This window comes from Urocitellus parryii, chromosome 14 (assembly GCF_045843805.1).
Source record: "Urocitellus parryii isolate mUroPar1 chromosome 14, mUroPar1.hap1, whole genome shotgun sequence".
Classification (NCBI taxonomy): Eukaryota; Metazoa; Chordata; class Mammalia; order Rodentia; family Sciuridae; genus Urocitellus; species Urocitellus parryii.
In genome coordinates, this window is record NC_135544.1 from 65460666 (window position 1) to 65488015 (window position 27350).

At 47.8% G+C, this 27350-nt stretch overlaps 1 protein-coding gene across 2 annotated transcripts in view; it reads right to left on the minus strand.

Moving 5' to 3' along the window:
• The window catches only part of Mcph1 (microcephalin 1), a 191138-nt gene that overhangs the window by 141708 nt on the left and 22080 nt on the right, over positions 1-27350 (minus strand). The window contains exons 1-7 of one of the 2 annotated variants that reach the window (XM_077792558.1): positions 26822-26898; positions 25461-25527; positions 23836-23950; positions 23011-23121; positions 20457-20552; positions 16898-17992; positions 8515-8612 (exon numbers count right to left, since the gene is read on the minus strand). In XM_077792558.1, the coding sequence (XP_077648684.1) occupies positions 8515-8612; positions 16898-17992; positions 20457-20552; positions 23011-23121; positions 23836-23941 (1506 nt within the window). In that variant the 5' untranslated portion in view covers positions 23942-23950; positions 25461-25527; positions 26822-26898. Of the gene's footprint in view, positions 1-8514; positions 8613-16897; positions 17993-20456; positions 20553-23010; positions 23122-23835; positions 23951-25460; positions 25528-26821; positions 26910-27350 lie in introns of those variants that run through there. The other variant, XM_077792557.1, reaches the window with a different exon arrangement.

Consider the following 27350-nt stretch of genomic DNA (forward strand, 5'->3'; position numbering starts at 1 on the left):
TGGAATCTTTGTTTAGAATTCCAGAGACTCCTAATATTTGAGTAATTTTTCCTAAAAAGCATAGCATCTTTTCTATATGTTCTCAGCTATGATAATAGTGATCAGCACAGCATCATTGTAAATTCTGAAGGCCCACTGGCCTGGATGAGGGTGGATTTCTACAGTGAAAAGCAAACAAAGCGTACAACCAAGTAAGTCACCACCGATGCCACGTTGCTAGAGATCCAAGATGCTTTATCAAATGTAGCTGCGAAACCCAACCCTTGGCCTGGGTCAACACACACTCCCTCTCTGGTTCAAGGGGCAGGGTAGACGCTGCCGCAAGGGTGGCACCTGGCCCTGGACCCTGCTTTTGCACCCCTTCTCCATCCCAGAGAACAGACCCTGGGAGTGGGTAGCAAGGAGGAGCCGAGAGGCCTCGTTGTTCCTGGAAAGGATGTGCCGAAGGATGTGCCTCAGTGTGTGGGACAAGGGCGCCTTCAAGGGGGCTCTCATAGGCTAAACCTGGGGCTCTGTAGGGACACCACTGCCCCACACAGTGCAGAACCTCTGCCCACATTGCTTTCACACTGTCAATCATTTGATGTGGACTTTAAAAGCCACACTTGCTGGGCACCGTGGTGCACGCCTGTAATCCCAGCAACCTAGGAGGCTGGAGGCAGGAAAAGCTCAAATTCTAGCCAACCTCGGCAACCTAGTGAGGTCCTGTTAATAAAAAAAAAAAAAAAAAAAAAAAAGAAAGAAAAAAGAAAAAGAAAGGTCTAGGTCTGGGGATGCAGCTCAGCAGTAGAGTGCCCCTAGGTTCCATTCCTAGTACTTAAATCCCTAGTACTTAAAAGTCAGGTCAAGTTGCCTACCTTTACATGTAGGGCAGAGAGACACTCCTTTCATCAGCCACACTCTACATACAACCCAAGACTTACCAAAAAACCCGGAGGGGTTTTGCAAATCTGTGGAGTTTCCTGATTAGTGAGACACATGCAACCACCACCTGCAAATCCTCCCAGGGTTACACCACAAATTCTACACTTCAAACTGCTTCTGACTCCCAGTTTCCTATCCACAGTCTTTCCTTTAGTTAACATTCACCTAAACAGAACCATGTAGAAAAAAAGGGGGGGGGGATCCCTAAGAACCAACAACTCTATTAATACTAACAGATTTTAGTGCCTTTGAGAAACAAATTATAAATATTTTAAAATGAAAACAATTCTGCATAAAAATGAAATAGTATAACTTCAAAAACAAGTGTTTGAAATAAAAGATCACTGACAATGAAGATAATAAGGGTTTATGCCGAGCTGACTGTACACAGTGTGATTGTACATGGTGTTCTTTTAAGGATGTCCTAAGGATTAACCTGAGAAGGGCCTCAGCCTAAGTAATTCCATTTTAAAATAAACTGCAGTTCCTGCCAGTCACGACTACAGAGCCCTCCAATATTGTCATCGGGCATAGCCTGATAAGTCACTTTCCACAACCCTGATAAAACTCAGAGTGACATCTTCACCCTTTACCCTGACAAAGTCAGAGGTGAGACCAGTGTGGAAGCCACCAAATGTCCTGACCCTAGAATGAAAGATGTCACTGAGAAACCTGGTGATAGCCCATAGGGACTGAAAGGGCAAGCAGAAGCCCCCAAATTTAACATAAATGACGGAGCCAATGAACAGACCTTCAGCCAGCTGACACCGATGCCCACATGCCAGAGAGCCTGATGAGGACCATGACTGACATCCCAGCTCTTACCTGCCTGGTCCTGTGCATGGTCCTCACTGCTCTCAAGCTCCACAACCACAACTTGATCCTGATGAGAACCACGACTTCTCCTTATAACCCTCTTCTCAGCCTGCCATCAGCTCCACCCCAGGAGAAGCCTGCCTTGGTCCCTAACCTGATCAGGGCGGACTTGGCCTAAGGCTTGAGACTTTAGATCAGGCACTTGAGCTTAGCACACAGAGGGAGTGTCTGTAATAGGTTTGTCATGATTAAGTGTTTGCAGTGCTTACAATTAACTTAGAATTTTTTGCTTTTAATTGATTATGTCTATTGCAGTGCCCTGCATTAAGGACTATAATTTTCTTAAGAACCTAGAGTGGAATTGCATTAATTCGAGTGAATAAAGCATTGAAAAGGGCAGAAGTGCGTGGCCATTCTTTCTTTCCCCTTCAACTGCCTAAGTCGTACCTTTACCCATCACGACATTTCTTTAATGGATTCTCCATTGATATATGAATCAAGTCTTAACTTATGTCCCAAAACTCAGAAGCATATGGCAAAAAATGCTAGTTGAAATGCCTCAGTTTATTTTCTAACAAATTCAGTAGTAATGCCTCCTAGATTTTAAATTGCAGGTTTCAATTGTTACTCTTCTATGCACCCTCTTTACTGATGATTATTTTTTTAAATAAGGAATAAAAACAGAATTAAAGATTATCTTGGAGTGGGGCTTGGGCTCAGTGGTAGAGCATTTGCCTAGCCTGTGAGAGGCACCAGGTTCGATCCTCTGCACCACATAAAAATAAAGGTCCATCTATAACTAAAAAAATGTTTTTAAAAAATTATCCTAGAGTAACGTCCAACAGCTTACATTCCTAAATATTTAGGCTCTTGAGCTTAGCACGCCAAGGGAATGTCTGTAATAGGTTTGTCATAGGTTTGTCGTGATTAAGTGTTTGCAGTGTTTACAATTAACTTAGAATTGTTTGCTTTGAATTGATTATGTCTATTGCAGTGCCCAGCATTAAGGACTATAATTTTCTTAAGAACCTAGAGTGGAATTGTATTAATTTTTTTTTTTTTTTTTTTTAAAGAGCTAGCATTGGGCTGGGGATGTGGCTCAAGTGGTAGCGAGCTCGCCTCGCGTGCATGCGGCCCGGGTTTGATCCTCAGCACCACATACAAACAAAGATGTTGTGTCCGCCAAAAACTAAGAAATAAATAAATAAATATTAAAATTCTCTCTCTCTCTCTCTCACTCTCAAAAAAAAAAAAAAAAAAAGAGCTAGCATTAAGGAGCTTAAGGAAAGGCAGAGAATTAAAACTCTATGATGGGGCAGGCAGTCACTAGCCCCAGCTGCTTGGGACATCGCTCACCATAAGGAGGTCTGGCTGGGGACAAAGGCACAGTGGTGACACACTGCCTCACAGGACTCAGTGGCCCGTCTGCAAGCACTGCTGTCAGGGCAGTGAGCCGCAGGGTCTGCAGCTGCCCGCCTGCCCAGCTCCTCTGCACTTCACTCTTTTGGCTTTGATGCAGGGTGCAAGCCGTTCTAGTCACTTCTCTCCAGGACTCTCCAGTGGGGGAACACTTTCCAGAACTCTCCCAGGAGGCCGTAAGACTTCCCTTCACATCTTACTGGGCACAGCGAGTCACATTCAGGATGTGCACCATCAGCTGAGTCCACTCTGGGGACACTGGGAAGGTGGGAGGGAACTGAAGAACGGACGCCCCCTCACTGAAGGGCAGGTGCCTGCACCAGGCAGGTCCAGGGCTGAGCGCCGATTTTCTCACCCAGTTCCTTCACTCCTGAGTACACTTTAATTTTTCTAGACACAAGGTTTCAGGCTTACTCGTGCAACAAGTTATTCGAGTTTCTACATATCCCAAACTGATTAATTTGATATTTTTAAAAGCAAATTACCATGGTATATTATCATTTAGCAAATATCTGCCAAGTGGAGAATTTGGTAAACTGGACCTTAGAAACCAGCAGCTAAAAGTATTTAGAGTGGTCCTGTGCACTCTCCATTGCCCAAAGCACTGACCGCCCACCAGTAGACCTTGGACAGCCTCACGTGGCTCCTCTCGGTGCCCCAAAAGATCTTGCTCAGGAGGGAGTATACCACTCCTCTGTGGCCCAAGATGACCACTGAGGGCCTAAGGAGATCCACCCCACCTGGCCCTGGCTTCCACCACCTCCAGTCCAAACACATTTGATGATTTCTGAACCACATACTTCACAATGCTGGCAAAAATCAGCCATTCGGTATAGGACATGGAAATAATGCTAAAAGATGGAGCTCTTTGAAAATTCTATTTAATGTTTTCTATAGAAATATTTTCTTTCACACATAAAAAGAAAAAAATAGCATGCTAATAGGAATTGAAATCAACCACGGCCATCAAGAGGCAGCTGATTTCCCAGGGGCTTTATAAAGTAACACCTGCTGGCCCCCGCACCTGTCACAACCAGCACAGCCCACCTCTGCCAACTTTGGGCTGGCTGTGCCAAGAGAGGCTTATCAGAGTGATCACAGCCCACTGGAGACCCCGTGGAGTCCAGAGCGGCTCTGGCCTCGGTAAGCCGTCTCTCAAGTGAGGGCCACTCCAAGCTCCCACCACACGGGAGGCCTCCATCTCCCTGCTGCAGCAGGATGAACAACAGGAAACCTACACGGACAGTTAGGAAGCGTGCCGTCCTCAAGGAGGTGTGGCTAACCCTCAGTGTGTAATCACACTCACGCTGAATGTCCAAGAAAACAATAACAAACATCACCTGCCGTTTGGATGAATCACTGCTAACAACCCCTTCAACAACAAGAGTAAACCGAGAAGTCATAAAATAAAAACCTTAGAGGAAAAAAACATTCATGTACTTTACCAGAGTGCTAGCACCAGTCGGGGTCTACCATCTTTCTCTGCCAGTGACCTACAATTTATAAGCCAAGAGGATAGAGGTAATGATTGCTTAACTCAAAAGTGGCTCAACAAGGCCAGGCACAGTGGTGCACACCTGTAATCACAGTCGCTTGGGAGGCTAAGGCAGGAGGATCACAAATTAAAGGTCAGCTTCAGCACTTAGCCAAGCTCTAAGCCACTTAGTGAGATTCCCATCTCTAAAATAATGATATAAAAAGGGTTGGGGATGTGGTTCAGTGGTTAAGCACCCCTGGGTTCAATCCCTGGTACAAAAACCAAAAACAATTAGGGGAGTCTGATTTTTCCACTGACTTATATAGTGACTGTAAGGTCCTTGCTTAGCATCTGGACAGCCATCTTAAGTGATAGCCGCCATGTTAAGAAAAATTTCACTTTCCTGCCCAAGGGCTTTTCTGAGAAAGGCTAACCACTCCCTCATACTAACCCCACCCTTAACCACTTCATTAGGACCCTCTGCGCTCTAATCCCCAAGCCTGCCTCATAAAAGTCCCGAACCCCAAGCCTGGTTTGCCCCCTTGTCTATAGAGAGATGTGCCTTTACTTGTCAGCTCTGACAGATAAACTCCTGTGTGAATCTCTGCCTGGTCTGTCATTTCTCGTTCACTGTCTCCTGGTTCCTCCTTTCACGACTTCTCCCATTAACAGTACATACTGAATCAAAAGTTAATAAGCTAATAAACAATAAGAATTAATAACAGAAGTTCTACCTCGGATTCTACAATTCCTCATTGAATAGTAATTGTTTTCACTCTTAAAAGAAATTAAGTTCATCTCAAATATCTTTTGCAAACAAGGACTAGAAAGTTCACCTTTTGAAAGCCCTTCTCTTGTCTTGGTCTTTCATGGCTCCTTTCTCTGAAGGGTCTGGAGCAGAAACCCTGTCTGCAGAAGTCATCTTTGTTGGGTGGGTTTGAGGTGATTAAGCAACCTGTGTGCGTCAAAGTACCATCAAGCAGGCGCCGCGGAACCACCCATCAGCAGGGTCTCCTGGTCAATCCTGGATCTTCGCCAGCTCCCCCAACCCACCCCAGTGGGACAACGGACTCTAAAGACCCCTTTTCCTGTCCCAAGCCCTCCCTTCCTGCCCTAAGCCCAGTAAAAATTCCAGTCCTGTCGCGCTCCCCACACTTCTCCTTAGACCCACTCTGCTGGTCTGAGGGTTCCGCCCGGGAGCGAAATCTCAATAAAGCAGCCTTTTAAAATCTGCCTCCTTTTGGTCACCGCTGCCTGACCTTACATTTTTAATGAAACGTAAAGGTGGACTATAGTCCTATACAACCTCTTCACTGTGATCAATTAGCAAAGCTGGCCAGAGTGTAGACAGACACGCACGCACACGAACACGCACACACACGCACGCTACCTGAAGACACCGCCCAGGAGCCAGGTGATAAACATGGAAAAATAAACCACAGACTCAAAGCAGCACACGAGGTTTAAGTTCCCTGGGGACACCCGGCCTCAGGGACAGAAGCACGACTTCAAATCATGTCAGCTCCTGACTAGAAGACAAACCAAAGATAACCAGGCACACGAGATATGGGACATTACTGAAAACTAAGAAACAGACAGAAAACAAAATGGAGTTATCAGGCAGATTCCAAACTACATGCGCTTCACGTGCTCAAAAACATAAAATAAGGTTTAATGATTTTAGCAGAGAATTATGGGACAAATTACAAGGATAAAAGTATGAAATGTGGAAGCTCAATGGGGGTGTTCAGCACCAGAATAGACAGATGAAGAGGAAAGGATGAAATGGGCAAGAAGTCAGTAAAAATGCACAGAATGAACAAGATGCGAGAGGACCACTCCATAGGAAGCCACGACGTGTGGGCCACAGAGGCCAACCTGTGACTGCACCCCCAGCCACGGAGGCATGAGAAAAAGGGACGGAGTAACAGCTGGGAACTTTCAGATCAGATCAAAGACAGGCAGGCCAGTGACCCTCAAGAAAGACCCTCAGTGAAGCTACGGAGAACCATGGAGGCTCGGTGCGCTTGGGCCCACTCTGGCACCTCTCCTCCGCCAGGTTCTGGCATCCATTCCCAGGCCAACCCCTCCAGCAGCTGCTACTGCCTCCACAGGCTCCTACTTCCCCATCTTCCCGACCTGCCCATCTTTACCCTGAACCTTCCTACGACACAGATTCAGGATAAGCCACCCCTACTGGGCCTGCTTTGCAGGGCAGCCAAGGCAGACAGGACCTGAATGCACAACTCCAAGCTTCAGATTTAAAAAAAAGAGCATCGGGCCACAGGACAACTGAATTTCAATCTGTTTCATAACTTCAGAAAGGACAGGTAAGCCAGCCCTCAGGTGAAGATATAGAAGCCAGAGTTAGACAGGCAGAGAGGCCAAGGCCAGACCCAGAGAATGGAGAGATTGAGAGGCTGATTCCTTCAGAGCTCCTCCTCCACCTTATCCAGATAACCTGCCCAGGGACTATCCCCCTACAGGGAGTAGTTAGTTACAGCCCCGTCCTGCAGGGATCCCCTTCCCCAGCCCCTCCAGTCCACCTGTTTTCCACCTTAGGGCCATCCCACCTAGCATTTCCTAGGAAGGAGAAAGAAGGAGAAGAGAGTGGGAGAAAAAGGAAGCCTAGGACATATCAAAAGGCAAATCCCCCTCACTTCTTGGTATACCGAGATACCAGGATATCAGCTATGGCCCCCTTCTCCCTCCCGGGAAAAGTCTGTTACCCCTTTTTAAGTCAACCCTGCTTTATATGCTTGCCTCGCTGTGCTTCTCTAATGTTATTTCAACCTGCGAAGAAGCAGGAATCACCACAGGTAACCAGTGGTACCAACGTAAGAGGCCACCCCATACCCTAGGGCCAGCCCCCTCCACTGCAGTACATGCAGGTCCTCCAGGAATTAGCTGATGGAAGAGCTGGTCATGAACTTACTTTTCTTAATGTTAAAATTCAACTACAAGGTTTATTTTTGTTTTTTAATGAAAAAAACCAAGTTTGGTGCTTGATAAAATCTAATCCCTTAATATATAGTTCCACATAAAAACATGACTGAGTTAAAAAGTCTCAAATTTCAGCTTAACATAAATTAACTTGAAATCTAACAGGGAACAAAAACAAGCAGAGAAGACCTCCATTTCCGCAGGTCAAAAGGGAATAACTGAGATACCAAGGACCCTCGAGGCCTGTGAGCCATAGGTCAGAAACTTGTCTTGAATTCACTAGTCCAATCCCTGTGCGGTTCTGCAGAGGACCTAATACAAGGAAACCGGACAGTGCTTTTGTCGGCTGGTCACAACCTAAGATGCTGACATAATGCCTCTCCCCACTCCACATTAGATCTCAAAGTACCAGGAAGTTGTAGCTTTCACACCTAGAACTGCACGTTAAACACAGGTCTCCTCCTTCCCAATCACCTGCAGCATGATAAACCGTGACCACTCATCTCTGCACCGCTCTCTAGACTTGCACTTCTGAAACTCTCCGGCTGAAGCAAAGCTGGTCTTGGCATTCAGTGCTCTGTGGTCCCCCTGTAGCTCTAACTCAAGTTTCTCTGATTCCTCCTGGGCCTCATACAAACGAGGCTGAGAGTCGTAGGTCAAAGCCGTCTGGGTTCTCTCCCTGTCCAGGAAACACTTGCTGAAGCTACAAAAGGGCAACTAACCTGGGCACAGCCCATCAGGCCCCAGAGACCTCCAGGCTTCTCTGCCAGCAGGGAACTTGCTGGCAGAGTGACAGGGCCAGCTTGTCCCAAGTGAGACCCCAGCTGTCAGATCCAGATCTCTCCGACATTCACCCACAGTCAACTTTTTAAGAGAACATAAGTTGCCGACTCGTTTCCTCCATGCAAGGTGGAACATTACAATGTCACACTGACCTTTTGGCCTTTCCCGCCTTCCTTCGATTCCTCAGGAGGCTGGACGCAGTCCTGAAAGCCTTCTTGAGAGCCATCCGGAGCAGCCTTCCTTGTGGCACCTAAAACCCAAGTGGACCAAAGGTTAGAGTGTAGGTGGAATGAATACTGAAGCAATGTCAGCAAAACAACGAGGAGTCCCTTTTACTGTGTTCAGTGGTGACGGGAACCTGTGGGCCTCTACGTCAGCATGCATGTCTTGCTCTTTGAAAATTCCTGTCCCTGACAGGAGTCCAGGAGTCCAAAAGTCCAAGGCATACATATGCATACCCTGTCTTGCATTATCAAAGGGACAAATGTGATGCTACACTGTAACCACATGGGCAGAGTTGTCCCCGACTGTCCAGTTAAGTGAATTGCTTGGGACGTTTACATGTGCAATGTAGCACCACAATCACCAAAACGCAGCTCCTTGGAGAAGGTGGTTCTAGGTGAGAGGCTGGAAGTGATCTCAGCATTGGGGCGAGTTTCTCCACTACAGTCTACAGTGCAAAGCTCCAGATTTCAATCTGCAGATGACAGTTGGGTACGCTCCCCCAAGATTCCCGTCTTAGGCCAACATCTTGCCATGAAGACACACCAGCGAGTGCACTGTGGTTCCGTTAGGTGCTGTACTGAGTGGACTCCCCCAAAACCCATGATGAAGAGAGCTATGTTGGGGTGCACCTGCTTCCTGCTGATGCCCTATGTGGCGCTCCATCCTCTCTGCACCCCAAGTCGCCCACTTGGTGAACTAAAGTTGGATTTTTTGAGGATATAACAAGGGCCATCATGCAGTCCTGATACGCCGGCACTTGCAGGGGCCACGGTCTCAGCCCTAGTCAGGCAACGGTCAGCCTAACTGCACACCCCACTCATTCACTGACGTGCTCATCGACAAACACCAAAGACGAGAGGCTCCCTCTGGAGATGCAAACGCATGAGACACTGTCCCAACCAACAGGAAAGGAAATACACGATGCAAAAAATAATGTCACCACTCCCAAAGTTCACATTGCTTAAGAAAGTCTACAGACAGGACACCATGATATAACAAAGTACAACTAAGTGGAGAGTCTGATCTGAAAACTTCAAAAACAGTTCAAAAAACACAGGACAACAATGGTGAGGCATTTTCCTGAATCCAGACTCGTTGTCATCCGCGACCCTGGTCCCAATACATCTCAGGGTCAGGTTCTGAGTCAAGAAACCAACATTCTCTGCCTATGAACTCCTACACTTGGTCCCTCTGGAAATGGCAGCCACTGTGATGCCCTGTCCCCTGCAGTCTAGTGTCCAGTCTTCCCAAGCCCTGCTCAGCGCCAGGTGACTATCCCATAAACTAGGACCTCAGCCAGCCAAGCAAGCAATGGAAGAGAGCAGGAGGCGAGAGGCTGTGTGGGAGGATGTCATGCAGTTTGTGCCAAGATCTAGCCGAGTTTCTTACTGCTGTTCACTCCTGTGACTTTCAGTAGTCTTGTTTAAGTGCTGAGAACTCCTAAGCCCTATGGTGGAACCTGGATGAACCTGCCCTTCATCTTTAAGGTCTAAGACTAAAAACAACTAGAAGATTAGAATCAGTGTTAATTGTAACCACTATGCATTTTCATTTTAAAATATATTGAAAGGAAGAGTATATCAAAATTAAACAGGACTAAGGATAATTTAGGGATGAAGTCTCTCAATACTGAATCACACGCAAGTCTGCAGCTTCCTAGTATACTGAAAAAAGGTCAGCAGCCACGTGCTTCAGTACTTGCCTCGGTTCTTGCCTAACAGAGACAGGTGGCAAAGCATTCTGCAGGCAGAAAGCTCTAGGCAGAGCATCAGAACCACCTCAACATCAAGACCAACAATCACGGTGCATTTTCACAATTCCACAGGTCTTGCAGTCACAAAATGATGGAAGTAAAAGACTTACATTTCCAACATTCTGCCCATTCACCAGCGATTTACTGAAGTCTTCTCTGTAGATTTTAATCAGGAAGCCGAAAGCAGCTGAGTGTGCACGGTGGCTCAGTGTCCACCTGCTGCAGATCCAGAGGCAGGTCTACCTGCCATCTCTGGTTCCCACCTGCTTCTCCCGAGTGCTCCTGTGTCATGGGTCGTTCACAGGCTTCTTCCCTAGATGACTTCAACACTCACCCTTTGCCCCCTTAAAGTGGGCCTTACGGAGAGTCCCGATTCTGTCCCTTGTCCAGAAATCCCAGGTAGGGTATGAATGGATATATCCAATGAGTTACTGGACATCTATTTTGACAGTCTCAGGAACTGTAGTGCGTCATGCCCACGGTCTCACCCTCATCCCTCTTCCTCCATCACAGCCTGGTTTGATGGACATCTTCATCAGCTTAGGCTGCTGTGACCCCACACCACAGACCAAGTGGCCTGAGCAACAAATGGATTTTCTCAGTCCTGGAGACTGAGATCCGAGTGACGTGACAGGTTCTGGTGCAGGTTCTCTCCCTGGCTTGCAGAAGCCGCCTCCACCGGGCTCAGAAGAGCAAGCCTCAGGGGTCTCTCATCCTTTAAAGGCAGTTCGGCACCATGACGGCCCAGCCTCATGACCTCCTCTAAGCCGATCCTATCCCAAAGTCCAGACTCCAAATGTCAGCACATTCAGGGGCAAGGCTCCAACACAAGAATTTTCAGGGGTCACAGTTCAGTGCACAGCATCTCCTTATCAAACCCCACTCCTCATGCTAGCTTCTTTCCAGTGATTCAGGTCTAAGTTTTCACAGAATAACCAAATTCAGAGATAAAAGAACTTCATCACTGCCGAATTTGTCATGCTGTATTATCTGAAGCTTCACCATTTAGAAGTTTGTATAATATCACAGTTACACCAAGGAAAGCTAGCCAAGGGTCATTCACCTCTCAGCGTGCATCACCATCTCCGCCTCTCAACGCATGTAAGCGAGGTTAAGAAAGAGTTGATACTGGGGGAACGTGGGATGGGATCCCTGCTGAGGCAGGACCAGGCTAAGGCAGCATGAGGACAGTAGTGAATCAAGTCCCGGGGAAGGAGGGAGAGGGGAAGAGGGTGCTGAGAAAGAGGAGAGCAGCCCGTGTTGAAGGTCTGCCTGGAAACAAATGAGCTCTCCTTTCCAAGGTCTGCCTTCTGCACATCCCTCTTCCTACTCCAGGATAGCAGGCAGGTGAAGGACACTGGTGTATCTGACAAATGAGTCACGTGTAGGAGCACCATGCAGAATTCAAGGGCCAAAAAGGCTTCTGAAGGCAATTTAAGAACCTGTGATTTTAACATGCAAATAAGCATAATACCATCTAAATATTATCCTAATGGGAACTTTTAAATGGGAATATTTGAGTCCAAGATATGAATAATGAATTTAAGAATGCAAAAAGCTTAAAACTGTGGGGAAAAAACCTTAAGACAGGACAGACACTTCCCACCACTGGGATATGTGCAGTTTATTAACAGCCTCATCTGGGACTGTGCTCTCAGCCGTTACAATCAAGTTCACTTTAACTTTCCGGGGGGGGGGGTAGGGATGATCTAATCATGGTCTACAATAGATTGAGGTAATTATAAAGCAGAAACTTCCATTCAGACAGTTAAAACTAACTTACATAAACCCATATTTTAACACTACATAATTTTCCCATCGGGAGTTTTCTGCACCTTCTGAATTCCCTGGCATTCAGTGGCTTGACTGTCTTTCCTATTTGCCTAACCTCCCAAGGGAGGTGAGCTCCGTATTAACATTACCTGCATCTGTCTGAACACCCTGCACATAATAGATGCAAACATCTGACTGACGAAAACACGTAACCAGTCGGTTAAAGGATTGCAGCCTGCCTGCCTCATAGCCAACCTTCCTGTTTTAGCTGACACCCATGCTGAGCTGTTCAGACTGCCTGCAGCTTAAGGCCCCATGGAGTGGGGCAGACTGTGGGGAAGAGGGCCGAGAAATGCTCTCCTTGCCATACTTAGATGATCTGAATCATCCAGAAGTGCAATAGTTACTCTTCAATTTAAAATATTTAAGGAATTCATGTACACTTATTTGCTACAATAATCCTCACTTCCTCCTGAATGAAGAAATACTGAAATGTACAGACTATCAGATAGGAACACCTACATGCCTATGAGTGGATGGACTAGTTCTCAAGACACATACAAAATACCTTAACTAAATTTTTAAGAAGGTGTACATTGATGATTTTAATGACTAAAAAACACCAGGATTCTCAAGCTTGCCCAGTGGTGCAGATCCAATGTAAAGATGCGATTCTCTGCCTTGGGATTATGCGCATTCTATACATACATGCCCTCCACAATGACTGTAGCATTTCTGCCGCTAGTTCTCAGTCGTGATGTAAATAAACCTCAACTTGAGCCCTACTGACCTCCTCTAGGCAGGCACTCCTTCAGAGCCAGGGTGCCACCCCATGGTCCTTTCCAGGCAGAGATGCAGGCAGGGGCCACGCCCACCTGAAGTCAGTACAGGCAGCACCACATCCGTCACAGACCGGACCAGCAAGGTGAAGCATCTCGTGACATCAGCAGCACAGGCCACCAGACCACTCCAGAAGCATCAGCCACAACACTAGCAGACCATACTCCAAGCCAGCTTCGAGTCCTTCAGGCCAACACTGCAGGCTTTGTTAACTGCCACAGGGGTGTGACAAGTGAGCTGAACTTGGTGACATCACTAGCTGGTTCATCAGCACAGTAGATGTCAAAGTTTGACTGGTAAAATTCAAGGGCTTCCAAAAATGGATGGATCGGTTTAAATGTTCCGGGGCGAACCCTGCTCACACAGAGCCTGGAAATCCAGAGTGAGCTACAGCTGGCATCCCTCAATGGCATCCTAAGCATCTAACTGAAGATACCTGGTAGCTGAAAAGATCAGACACGTGTGCCAAGAATACTGGTCAACCTTTCAGATAAAGTACGGACAGTCAAGCAGGGACAGACTGGGGCTTCAGCACATCTGCCCTCTGGTGGACCGATTCCTCTGCCTGTCAACAGATACCCGAGTCACTTTGTCTGAAACTTGCTTCATTAAGACCTGGTAGACAGCTAGAAGAGTGGTTAACCATCAACCTCCAACAGCTCACGACTACTAGCTATGAAAAAGAATCTGGCAGCTGCACTCGCCGGGTTGCTCAGATAGCCCACGTGTACAAAATGCTGACACGTAAATTCCCATCACACAGCACAGGAGAAAGCTGCATCAAACCAGGGGGCAGGAGTGGGGTGCGGTGTGAAAAGGACTCGCTTCTGCGGGGACTCGCTTCTGCGGACGGCCACACAGCACCCTTCTGCCCCCTTCATCAGTGAGGCAAGTAGGAGCCCAGCTCGAAGTTCAAACCAATGTCAGGTGGCTGAAAGGCCGTGGTCAGCACCTCGGGCAGGAGGGACATTTCTCTGCAGCCTTCCCATCTTGGCCCTCAGGGACACAGTGGTGCACACCTGTCACCCCAGCTACCCAGGAGGCTGAGGCGGGAGGACCATGAGTTCCAGGCCAGCTTCAGCAGCGTACCGAAACCTCATCTCGTGGACTCTCCATGCCTATCTGAATTTGCTGTAGACATTTTCCTTGAGCTACAGCAGTGTTCTCCAGACCTGATGCAGGAGCAAAGATGTTCTCACTTCAAAAATCCCTCCACCAGCACAGCTGAGCTGCCTTCTAACTTCCAACTGACTAATCTGTATTGCAAGGACATTCTGAAAGGCACAGAAAGGGGCAGTCTCAAATTTCATGAAACTTTCTCAGCAGCAAACATGCACCATGAAAATCATTCGCTCCTGGACTGGTATCAGAATTTGACAAAACCTATTATGCAAAGGCCTTTTCCCAGGTGAAATAGGGAAAATCTTATTAAGATGTCTTATTACACATCAGCCTTAATGAACACTTAGTAATTTGTGACAGGAAAACTCAATTTGAGCCTCAATATTATTCTCCCCACCTAAAGAGTTGTATTCTCAATAGCCCTACATTATAAAAAACCTACTGCTTGTTTCATTAAAACTGAAAATGTCTTATCTGCCCAAGTACCTACAAGCCTTGACTTGGCCCACAAACCCCCAAATATTTACTGATTACAGAAAATTACTGACCCTTGATATAGATTAATAAAAAAAAATGAAGCATATCAATACCATCATGGAAATATGGCATTTTAACTTTAAAAAGGCAACAAATTTCAAGGCAACAGGATAATTCTACATATGCACAAGCAAACCGTTAATGTTTGTCCCTCTGCACACTCAGGTGTCTGCCTGAAGGACAAGGTCAACAGTGATTGCCTCCAGCAATAGGTGTAAGCCAGTCTGCTCCCCAAAACATCCAGGGTCCACTTAAAACATCACATTTGACTACTCTTGTGCTCCAAGCACCCAAGGGACTTCATCACACTGAAAAGCCAATTAAAACTGCTGCTCTTCCTGGGGACGCAGGCCATCCCCTGCTCCAGCTCAAGGGCTCGTGGCTGCTCTGGCCACCCTGCTCCTGCAAACTGCCTTAGGATGTTCATGTTGGCTGTCACCTTGGATTTGGATCAAAATGATGCCAGTAACAGCCACTGGCCCTTTTCCACCTCTGCACTGGTGACCTGTGCCACCCGAGAGCTGCCACCTCACCCAACACCTTTACTACAATGTGAACAAACACGTGCATTGCCTATAAGTTAAAACATGGAAACGAAGTCAACATCTTAAACACAATTAAGTCTTATTTATCACTGAGTCTTTGTAACTTGCTCTTGAAACCTTTCCACACATGAGACGTTGAAAACAGCAAAAAGCACAAGTGAACTGAAAAGACTATTTCAGCCTGGAAGGTCTGGAGAGGCCTCGTCTGAAGGGGGCCGTCTCCTGCTCACAGCTACGGTGCGGCAGGAGCGTGAGTCCATGTAACTGAGGGCTTCAAGGTTTTGCAGTGGTAGGTTCCCCCAAGAGGCGGTTCACCAGAGACCCAGTGGCCGACAGCAGATACTTCAATGAGTCTCCATTATCCAAGCAAGAGGGTCGACCGGGCTACACAGCATGGAAGTCTCTTCTGGCCCTAGGATCTGATGATTTCTGTCTCGTGGGGATGATGTGAATGAAGAGAGGCACAAGGCTCCAGAAGATGCCCTACACCAGGCACACACACGGTTCCCATCCGAGTCAGACAAGGACACAGGAGCTGCCTGCACACCCGTGTGATGGCCCACACCCACCCTCACAGTCTAACGTCTCCAAGTCCTAGGGAGGCAACCAGCCCTGGCCCCTCGTCCTCTCCCACTCAGGGCTGGGGACACCCCGGCTCAGCCCTGGGACAAGAGCCACGTCAGTCCCAAGGACTGCTCTACTCTCATCGACACTGGGATTTAAGGGGCGACACTGTCTGGAATCAGTGTTCATCCATGTAATTCCTGTGTGCCTGTCACTAAAAGCTATTCAAAACCTTAAAAATACACTAGGTGAAAACAGAGTAAGAGCACAGGCTGGGGAGCATGGTGTTCTGACCACCGGAACAGCCCACTGCGAACTACCCACTTTAGAGGCAACACGGGTCTACAACTTGAAAACACTAAGCTCAAGCTACAATTTGACATGTTAAGAAATATCAGGGTTAAAATATAGAAAATTATATTAATATTTTTAGTGAGACAATTCTGGAGAACTTATAATCCAGGAGAAGATATGCAACACTTCTGGTGACTTCACTCCTGGTGACTTCTCCCTCTTGAAAATGGTGGTTAAAACCACTGGACACTAGAGAAACAACTTGGAGTCAACCGAGTCTTATTCAGGTTTTACCCAAATCTTTAGGTAAGGATGGTCAGAGCCAAGAATTTTCAATGAAGTGCCAAATGTTTATCATTACTACTTCTGCATTCGCTGACGCTCTACATAGTCTATTCTGCTGCTCAATAAATAAGTCATCATAATAGTTACAATTAGAGTACAGACAGGAATAAAGTTAACATCACCCAAACCTGCTTCAAAAATAAAGGCTGATGTTTCCAAGTTGCCCCTTTCACACCTCCTTCCTTGACAGAATCACCAGCTCATGCCATCTTAATTTCCTGCTATATGAACAGCCGCCGGGAGCGAGCCCAGATTTTAAAGTCCTGGTGTGCCACAGGGAGCCCACAAAGGGCAGGACAAGTGCTGCCCGGCCAACTGCTCCCGCCAGGACTCCTGTCCCTTTCACCTGTACCAGGGAGAAAGCTTGGGGAAGCGTATTAACAAGAGCTGGCCGACGAGTCCACAGGGCAAGCAAGCACCCCTAAGATTTATCACTTCTTTAAAGTCAGAAGAACGGTTTAAATTATGAAGAATGCGGTAGGTTTTAAGTATGGACACATGTTACAGACTTTCATAATATTAAAAAGATGCACATACTTGCGCTATATGCCGTGGGCAGGTTTTCCTTCTCTTCTGTAGATTTCTCCACATTATAATCAGCTTCAAAATTCAGTTTGGAGGTGAAGCACCCGGCGTTGGCAGGGTCCAGCACTGAGGAGGGGGAGCCTCTTTCCTGCCTGCTTTGTACACAAAGGGACCCTCTCACGTCCTCCCCGCTTCGCTCAGGGGGACACAAGTCGCCCTCGCGTTCTTCTGGTGGCGCGGGGCTTCCACGTGGGCGAGCGTCTGCGGCCTGCCCCGCGCCCCCCTGGCCGTCCTCGGCGGCAGGCGTCTGCCCGGCAGCTGTGCGACTGGAATCCGGGTTCTCTTCGCATTTTTCAGGCTTCTGAAGTTGGGAGCAAGTTTTTGCTGTCAGCTGAGTCACAGGGACCGATCTGGGGCTTTCACCAATGCAGGAAAAATCAGCCATTTCTATTAAACTCCTTGCCCTCCTCTTAAAAAGACTCCTGCAGCCGAGCTGCGCAGGGCTTGGCAGTGGAGATCCGGAGACAGACTGCTCCGAACCCCTTTCCCTCAGGTTTTCAGGTGAGAAATAGTCCTCGTAGGACTCCCCACCATCAGGAGTGGCGGGGGCAGGCCTGGCGGCTAGCAGCAGGCCACGCTCCAACCTGAGCTGCGACCTGGGCGTGGCAGGCTTTCGGCTGAGTCTCCTTTTCTTCACCTGCTCTTCTGGAGGTGAGCCCAAGCCCACGGATGCCCTCTCCCGCCTTGGGGAGGCGCTCCAGGGCCGTGAGTGCACCAACACCGTGGAAGCAGGCGCTGTGGAGCGGTCCCCAGACACACCCTGGGCTGGCCTCCCGTCGGGGGCGACTGCTTCTCCTACAGCGTCTTTCTGCCAACTCCTCTCCTCCTCCGAAAGAGGACTCGCGGATCTCTGAGGGCTTGAGGGACAGAGGCGACCAGACAGAGCTGGTGAACAAGTGCTGTCTGTTTCTAACACACACGAGGACGTGCACGTATCACTTCTAGTTTCATTACTAGTCCTTCCCGATTGGCTTCCCTGGTTTCTACATCTCGATTCTCCATGGAAAGCATCCAAAGGTGAGCGTGAGCCACCAGCAAAGAAGTCGTCTGAAAAACAGAAAGACCTAACTTTTAAAAAATGGTTTAAATATTATACTGCTGGGTTTCTGTTCGCCACTAAAAGGCTCAGGGGTCACTCCAGGTAAACTGGGCTAACTGGATGCGCAAAATAACCACACAGGAGGCAAATATTTTCTTTGGGGTCGCTGTGACGGCTCCTCTGACCTTAAGGGTCCAAAGAGAGAGCACACGCTCTCTTGAGAAGCTGTTCAAATGAGGCAAGAGGTCAGGTTTCAGGGGGCTGAATCTACCTTCATGATGTCCACTGTCAGCAGGTTGACTGACATCTGGGTAGGCCACACCCGAGGGCACAGTAAGAGTAGGGGACACACACAAGGCACTTCCATGGAACATTCTATCCTGAAGAGGGCAAGGGGTTATATTACAAAGGAACAGGTAGCTTCACCCACGGGGCTGTAGGAAGACACGCCTGGGCATGAAGACACAGCCACTCGAACCCTAGAAGAGCAGGGCAGTCTAGCAGCATGGGTGACTGAAGCCACATTGCCCAGCAGGGTCACGAGCGAGGTTGGTCTCCCCCATTACACAGTTCAGCTAGGTGTGGCGGTGCACACCTGTAATCCCAGCAGCTCTGAGGCCAGGGCAGAAGGACTATAAGTTCAAGGCCAGCCTCAGCAACTCAGTCTAAAAGAGTCAAAAGGGCCGGGGAGGTGGCTCAGCGGTAGAGTGTCCTGGGTCACTCAGACTAGGTCGTGTGCCAGTCCCAGGAAACAGTGCCCCAATCACCACAGCTTGCCTCGGCCTTCCTGCCTCCAGTGAAGGCCTTATATCTTTATACTCAAAGGTGAGACCAGGGGCCGTTTCCCCGAGAGCAAGGCTGGGCTGCTGCACACCACCTGCACACTCTGCACCCTTCCACACTCCTCCCCATCTCCCTCGACTCGGACCCTCTGGGTAGGATCCATCCTCCCAAACTCCCTTGAGCAGCAGCCAGGTCTAGGCTAGTCAGCCAGGTTCTCCTGTGGCACCTACGTGCACCACACCTGCCATGGTGACTGTCCTGCTCACCATGACACAGACTGCTAGGACAGCCGTGTCTAGCCCAGGCCTGGCTCCGCTGTGGACACAGCCTGCTGGCTGGCTGGAGGCCCCCACTTTGGCTACACAGTCTGGAAGCAACATAGGTTGCTGTAACTTTCCGAGATCACTCCACCTCTACTTTTAAAAACCAAGTTCAATGTTGGGTGTAGTAGCATACACTTATTATCTAGCAACTCAGGAGGCTGAGGCAGGAGTATGACAAGTTTGAGGCCAGTCTCAGCAACCGTGTGACCTTATCTCAAAGTTAAAAGAAAAAAAATGGTAGAGCACCCCTAGGATCAATCTTTAATGCCCACCCCAACCCCCAGAGGAAGAACCAAAGGAAGAACTTTCCTAGAGTCTGTAGGGCAGGGCCATGCTATGCCTAGGTCAACCTGTCTTTGGGGAAGAAGCTGGAAATATAAGTCACTGACTGGCCTGTGGAGGTGCATACGCTCGTCACTTTCCAAAATGCCAACTTGCAACATGATGGTCGTCCAGAGAACGCATTCTGAGTCCGACTCCTCAAGTCAGAAGCCTGGGTTTGCCCCTCACAAACCGGGGACCCTGCACAAGCTGCTTGGCCTCCCTGCATGCTGGTCCCCTCCAGCAGGGTGGGTGTGCCCTAACTCACAGGGCTGACGGGAGCCTGGACCCGATGCAGCAGGAAGTTGGGCAGAGCAGCGTCCATGAGCGGTAACCCGCGATCCCTGCCTCCACCCTCCATTTCCAACCCGTGGGAAACCAGGGGTACAAAAAGGGCACTTTAGGTAACTGGGCAAATGACCTCAGCCAACACAGAAGGGATGACAGGGAGCGACCAGGCAGGGGAAGGGGCCCGAACCTCCCAACGGCTCAACACCTGGGCCTTGCCACTGCTGCAGCCTCCATGAGGCGGCCCCGGAACCTCTCAGACATTAGCAGTCCTTGACTGCCATCGTTCAGGCCCTCTTGTGGGATGGATGAGAAATCTAGGAAACCCATGCAACCAGAGAAGTCGCAGCCCTGAAAACCCGTCATCCCCAGTGAACCAAGGCCCCGTTAGAATAACACACACACACACCCGCTGACCCCACTCAACACACCCCACATGTTCACTGAACAGCACGAGGAGCAACTCTGCTGACTGTTCGGGCCTATTTAAACAGTGTGCAGGTCAGTTCATACAAGTTTTAAAGATGAGCAATTGATTCTGTAGCAAGGAAACAAATGCATAAGAGAAAACCCACAGGAACCCAAAAAGGAGATTTAACTTATGCATTTCTCAGGTCTTAATTTATTCCAATACCAAATTTGGGGGTGAAATTTATGAGTTCTAGTTATACCTAGATGTTCTACTCAACGGAACTATAAGAAACGAAGCGAGAAAGTTATTTCTAAATCTCAAATATCACAAAGAAAATAATTTTACCTGAACACAAAATATCAGGTGAAATGTTCAAAGTCGCTTCACATGCAGACGCAGGGTTACCTCGATTCTCATGGGACTGCTCAGTCATCTGGGAAGCTGTCAACAAAAGGAAACATTCTCGGCTTCAGTATTTTCAACTTCAGTATTTTCTAGCAGATAAGACAAAGTTGGGATGGATTCGTGTATGCCACACGCACACCAACTTGCTCCTCAGACCCACCACTCCGACTGAATACAAACAGGAAGCACAAAAATCCCCAGTCAAAACTCTCAGACAGGAATCGTGAATAATCTGAGGCAGTCATATTATTTAAAAAGCATTAAATCACACAGAATCAAAGACCAGAAGGGGCTGGGGACATAGCTCAGTCAGGGCTTTGCTTAGCATGTCTGAGGCCCTGGGTTCGAGCCCCAGCACAGCAACAAAACCTCAAAACCCCACAAAGCTCAGCTGAAATCTTTAAAGGAAAACAAGCTCAACTTGCTGAAGCTAATCAGTCCCAACAAGGGGAGGCAGAGGCTCCGTTTTCCTACTTGAGGACCTCGGCCCTGTCAGCAGGAAGCTCACTGCGGCTACTTCCCTACCAGAGCCATAGCTCTCACTGGGAGCTTGGAGCTCCCAGCAGATCTTCAGTATCTGCAGGAAGGATGTGACCAGAGGCCAAGGTTGCTGGGCATGCCACCATGCACAGGACAGTCCCACAACAGAATTACCCACCCCATAATACCAGCAGCGCTGGGGTCGAGAAGCCCTGGAGGTTTTGGTCAAAACAAGAATGACGTAATAAAGGTAGCCTGTATGTCACCTGCGCACTGCGACAGATGAGAAGCCAAAGGCATGTTCAGGTCTATACCCAAAGACGTCTTTTAAAGAGACCCTGAGGATACTTTTCTGTGAACACTTTGATCAAACAAAAATGCAAACAGAGTAATCTAGCCAGGTGCGGTGGCGCAGGCCTGTAAATCTAAGCAGCTTGGGAAACTGAGGCAGGGTATCATGAGTACAAAGCCAGCCTCAGCAAATGCGAGGCGCTAAGCAACTCAGTGAGACCGTCTCTAATAAAGTACAAAACAGGGCTGGGGACGTGGCTCAGTGGTCGAGTGCCCCCGAGTTCATTCTCCAGTTAAAAATAGTTGTAAAGAGAATAAATTCAGGGAAGGAAGGTGACCCTGGAGAAAGTTCTCCACGTTGAGTTTTAAACCACGCCAGACTCAGGAGGCAGGACCAACTCCACAACGTAACTGACACGTCAAGACCAAGGCGGGTTGGCTCACGTAGGTGGTCACACGTCCCAGCAGTCTGGATGCCCAGCTTGCTCCACCAGGTCCATTCTCAGCTCCCTCTTCACACAGCCTGACCATCTCCCAGGCTGCACTGCAGTCCTGGCTATAGCCAGGAGCGGCCATCAGCTAAGTCCCGCCCACGGACTCAGGCAGGAGTATCGGGTGGGATGGATGGTCATCTCTGGGAAGGTGGCTGGAGCTTACTAGCCTGAAGTTAGATCTTGGAATGGAAAGGCACCAAGGAAGGAAAACAGAAGGTGGGAACCTCAACTCTTAGGACACCACCGAAGGTCAAGCCCAATGGCCTACTTCTGACTTGACAGAGTAATGCAATTCTAACCCAAGTCAGTTTGTTTCTTTCTGTGTTACATGTAGCTAAAACCAACCTCTTGGATACAGGTGCAGTAAGACAGGTTAAAGGTCTGACCTTATGGAAAGCTCATACATAAGAATAATAAGCAAATGAACATAAAATTCAGAGGCAATTATTGATTACATTAAAAAATTGGCAAATCAAAAAAGTCAATCATATGAAGACATTCAACCTCACTAAAAATCCAAGAGAACTAACAAAAATACAGTTGTTCAACCTCCAGACTGAAAGACTTAGAAGCTAGTGCCACCCAGTTTTCCAAGCATGGAGAATGAGCATTATGGTAAATAATGGTGTAGGGTAAAAGGCCCCACAGTTTTGAAGTGTCATTTCAATCTATCCAAGTTTTAAATCCCGTCTTTATATTCAGAAATACACAAAGTACACAGGAAAATAAGTGTTTGTGAGAGATGTAGGTGGGGTTATAAAAAAATTTGGGAGAATTAAAATGTATATACCATGATCCAACTGCAGTAAAGACTAAATCACAGCTCCACGCAGAAACCCAGCCTCTATCATGTGCACACAGATAAGTGATGGCGTGAAGATGATCTGGAAAAACAGACGGAGTTGACAGAGATCCCCTTGCAGAAGGGCGGAACTGGAGGAAGAGGAACTTTCACCCTTGGCTATAGGGTTCTGTTAGAACGTGCTCAGCTGTTACCCAACTAGTTGAAAATGTTACAAGACACTACAGAGGATTTTAAACCTGGAGGATACTGTATGCCCAATAAAAATTCTTAACGAAGACTTTCTGGGAAAAAAACAATGAAAAGATCTTTACTGAAATAGGTCAAAGTGTTAGAAATCAGGAAAAGCTAAAAATATCCAGGTTAAAAACTTTCCACCATAATTATTCACCTGCCTGCCCAAGTTTCATTTTCTAAGACCACTTACATGTAGGGGAAAGATTTTCCCTCCTCTCCTTCATGTCTTGTAATCTCTTCTCCATTGTGCTGTGGTGGTCACTAATTTGAGTTGTGGGACTATACATCGATGAGTCATTATCTGACAACAAAAATTAAATGTAAGCTCAAGAAAACAGCTTTGCATTTCCACAACGTGACTCCTTTTAAGGAATCCTGCCCCATAGCCTTCTCCTTCAGCATCTCACCAGCACAGATGGGTGCCACTGCAGTGTTGGCTGGCACCGCACTGCACAGGCCATGCCCTGGCATTGTGATGGGCACAGCACCCACTGGTCTCAGCAGACCTACCTCAGACCCTGCGTCCTCACTTAAAGATGAGGAAATACCTCGGAATCACATGGCCATGAAGAGGCTGCAAAGCTGAAAGCAACCGAGCTCCTACACGTGGTGTAGACCCAGGTTCCAGAGCTGCTCCCAGGAACCCCAGCTCACAAGCTCAACACAGCCACCCCTGGCAGCAGGTCTGGTGTTCTCAACTCCGGAAGGACACAGCATTTAAGGTTTGCTTATTTCAGATAAGAACTAATATCAATAAGAAGACAAACCAATGGAATCTGTTTCAACAAGGCTTAGCAAGGTTGCTTTTCTTCTATGATCACTCCCAAAGGTCCCACCAATCTGGTAAACCGATGGAGACCCCGCTGGCCCCTGGCGTCTGCTGGGCTCCCAGCAGGCCCCACATCAGCTCTGTGCTCCTTCCTAGGCTAAGGCCACTAGGTCTTACTTGTGGCCCCTGGGCCCACAGGGCAGGAGTGAACCCAGGGCCAGGGCTGTTGCCTGAGGCTGGGCCTACCTGGGGTCATCTTTTGCTTTTGTAGCTCTTCAGTCATCTTCTCAAATTTCCTTTGAAGTCTTTTGTCATTTTCTGGTGTTTTAGGAATAAAATCTTTGGGCTGCATACACTTACGCTGTGGAAAGGGGACATAAAAATCAATACCATAATCACAATTGGTTTTAAGATGGGAAACACTCTTTCCCATATGCTTCTGATATAATCTTTTAAATATCACTAATATTTTTTGCATATATGTAAATTGGAAATTTTAAAAGAGACAGAATTTGAGAGTTTAAATGAAAGGCTGTGTTCCATGCAGTGTTTCCTGGCTCTCGGCACTCATTTTCCTCGAAAATTCGTAGAACTAGCTTCTTCATATTTTTTGCTATTCTCACATCATTTTCCCTCCAAAAATCATGACATAAAGTCATCACTTTGTATTGTATTAATATAACTAAAGAAGGAAACAATCATTTAGTCTTTCCTCCTTGCCTTTAAGCCACAGTAACTCCATTCAGCCAGTGAAATCCAAATCCTAACTACTCACCAACACCTGAATCTCACACCCGGGATCCAAAGCCTCAGCTAACTTTCTAGCCTTTCCATCCTTGAACAAAAAGGAGACAGACATCCCTTTGAGACCACTTCAGCTCTGACTTTCCTGCCTTCTGTCCTTGGCTTGACCCTTCTGTTCCGCTCTTGAGCCCAGAATCCTATGAATATCCCAACTTGCCCTCCGTCCTGCACCCGAGCTCTCCAGGTTGAAGCCACAGCCCCAACTAGCTGACATGGAACCTAGTCAACTTCCTTAGTCTTAGTGTGAACTGCTTTTAGTCCTTCAAGGCTAATGCTCACACTTGCATTCTCAGGATCCGACTTTTAGTAACGCATTCAATCATTTACTGACAATGTTATGTGTCTGGCACTGGCCTTGTTACCCAGAAAGATACTTGGATCAAGAATCTTACACTACTGGTAAGAAATGGTTACCAAATACAGCTCAAACTATACCTCCTGGGTGCTGGAGGTTAACCTCAGCAGACACACTGCTCTGTAACCATAGGGCCACACAGTGCAGAGACAGGCTGTATAGCCTTTGACAGTGCTTACCACCAGGGACTAATGGCTTGCCCAGAGGACTCTACACGGGATAGGGTCAACTAAGCAGCAGAGGACAGGCTCTACCTGTGCTCCTGGCTCCAAGGTGCTCTGTAGATATGGAGCCTTTGTTACTTTGAGCTTCTGTGAATCCTTGGTAACTGAAGCCCATCTGTCACCACGGTTGCAGTGGGAGAGATCGCAAGCTCTACAGACAGGGACCGGAGAGCTGGCACCAGAGGAAAGAAAGCTTCAGCATGCAGGGTGTCAGAGGAGATGCCAGGGAGAAAGTAACATTCACAGAGAGCCTTCAGGAAGCTGGAAACCAAGTCGTGTGGATGGATTTGGGAGAAGCATGTTCCAAATGGAGGGAGGAGATAATGCAATAAATGGCTCAAAACAGAAACAGTCCTGGTATGTCTTGAGCAGCAAGCCAGACTGTTAGGCTAGGAGTAGAACTGACATGGACGAAAGCAGAGAACTTCCAAACAAGGTCTCAAGTCATGTTTAATTTGCAAATTACAAACGTGCACAGTGGTGCATACCTACTAATCAGAGGCTGAGTCTAGAGGATAGCAAATTTGAGGCCAGCCTTATCAACTTAGTAAGATCCTGTTACAAAATTAAAAAGAAGAAGGTCTGGGGATGTAGCTCAGTGATAACAAGCCCCTGGGATCAATTCCTAGGATAAAAATAAAAATTGCAATTGCATTTAAAAAAGGAAAGTTTTATTTTTAGACAGAATTCAAGTATATGAGCTGTCATTATGCATCAGATCAGCAAAAAAAGATCATATCCAGCATTGATCAGCATCAAGAAATACACTTCTGATAGAATGTAAAATGTGTATTCTGAGCCAGTAATTTCTAGGTATCCAACCTGGAGATATAAAACTCAAACACGTCCCACAAGTAAAAAGCTTCGCAGAGGCTGACAATGACCTAAACACACTTGACCTGGGGAGAGGCACATCCATGCTGTGTACCACGGTGCAGAGACAGTTCCACAAAGGACCTCAATGGCAGACCATCGAGACCCACTCTCAAGTGGAAAAGCAAAGCGACCCCGTAACCCACCACTCACAGCTGCAGAGCCCCAGGCTCAGAGCTCACGGGTGAGTGCAACACGTGTGTTCTGAGGCGGTCCTCCAGGACCCTCGCAAACTGAAAGTTGCTTATTTAGAGGGAAGGGCATCAACAGATATCTGTGTTATCGGGGTTTCCTCGACGTTATCTCCGCTGGCACAGTCGGGAGACTGCTGGGCACGCAGCCCACACTCATTCCACCACTGCCCTGCGACAGGGTGCACAGAGGCCATCACGTACCACCTGGAGAAGCCACGGCTGCTTCATTTATAGGAAGTGAGCCGTTCACGTGTGCCTGATTCGGTTTGGACAAAATCTTCAAGTCTCTAGCAGAGATTCTAGTCTAGCTTTCACTTTCATAGGAAGCTACCCTCAAATCTCAAAACTTTGAAACAAGTCAAAAACTGAAGAGGCTGCAGTTCAAATGTGAACTGGACTCAAGGCAGGCAGCGTCCTCAACGCTGGCTGTGAGGCAGACCTCCTGTAATAATAAAGGGCTCTTCACACTCAGATGTGTTTGTACTGGGCTCTTGAGATTCTGCAAGGAACACAGACCTTTAGTACAGGTCTAAACTGCGTTCTAAGCAAACCCTGAAGCACCCGAGGTCAGCAACTGCTAGTTTTCCAGTTGGGTCAACCACAGATTTCCCCTTTTCATAAATCAATGCAGTCATGGGCCAAGATGAACTATAATGTGCCAAAACACCACGCGAAGAAGATGACAGGATCACCAGCGTGACAGACGACTCTGGAAGATACTTCCGGAAGCCCTGTCTCCTAGGGGTCGGTTGCCCGGGCCTGCGGCAGATGGGCACACTCACCTTCCTCCTCATCAGGCACGGCAAGAGCTCGTTAGTGTTGGTGGCAGGGAACAGCGACTCCTCGACGCGTGCTCCGGCTGTCCTGCACCTGTGTGGTGAAGATGAAGAAGCACTTAGGAAGGGTCTCCGTCACCTTCACACAGCATCCGTCCTGCTCACGTGTCACCCATCCAGGAGATTCAGGCATGGGTCATTTAAAGTAAGCACACTCAACACCAAATTCAAATCAATATGCATTAAACTTTCCAAGTCTTCTCCACGCGGCGTTTTGGTACATTTAAGAGGAGTAGCAGGTACAAGCAGCAGGATTTTTATGTAACATTTTTAGGCTTGTAACACTTTATACTCACCAGTGCATGACACTCATGAAGGTAAAGCAGACACTGTTCAGTGTTTAAGAAGATCAGGGTGAACAGGTAGTAAGATGAGTGAGCAGGAGGGACAAGACAAAGTTGAAGCCAGAGACTTTCCTCCAAATCCCTTCGCATGCTTGTCAGAGGCTCCAGAGCACCAGGTGGGCAATGCCATG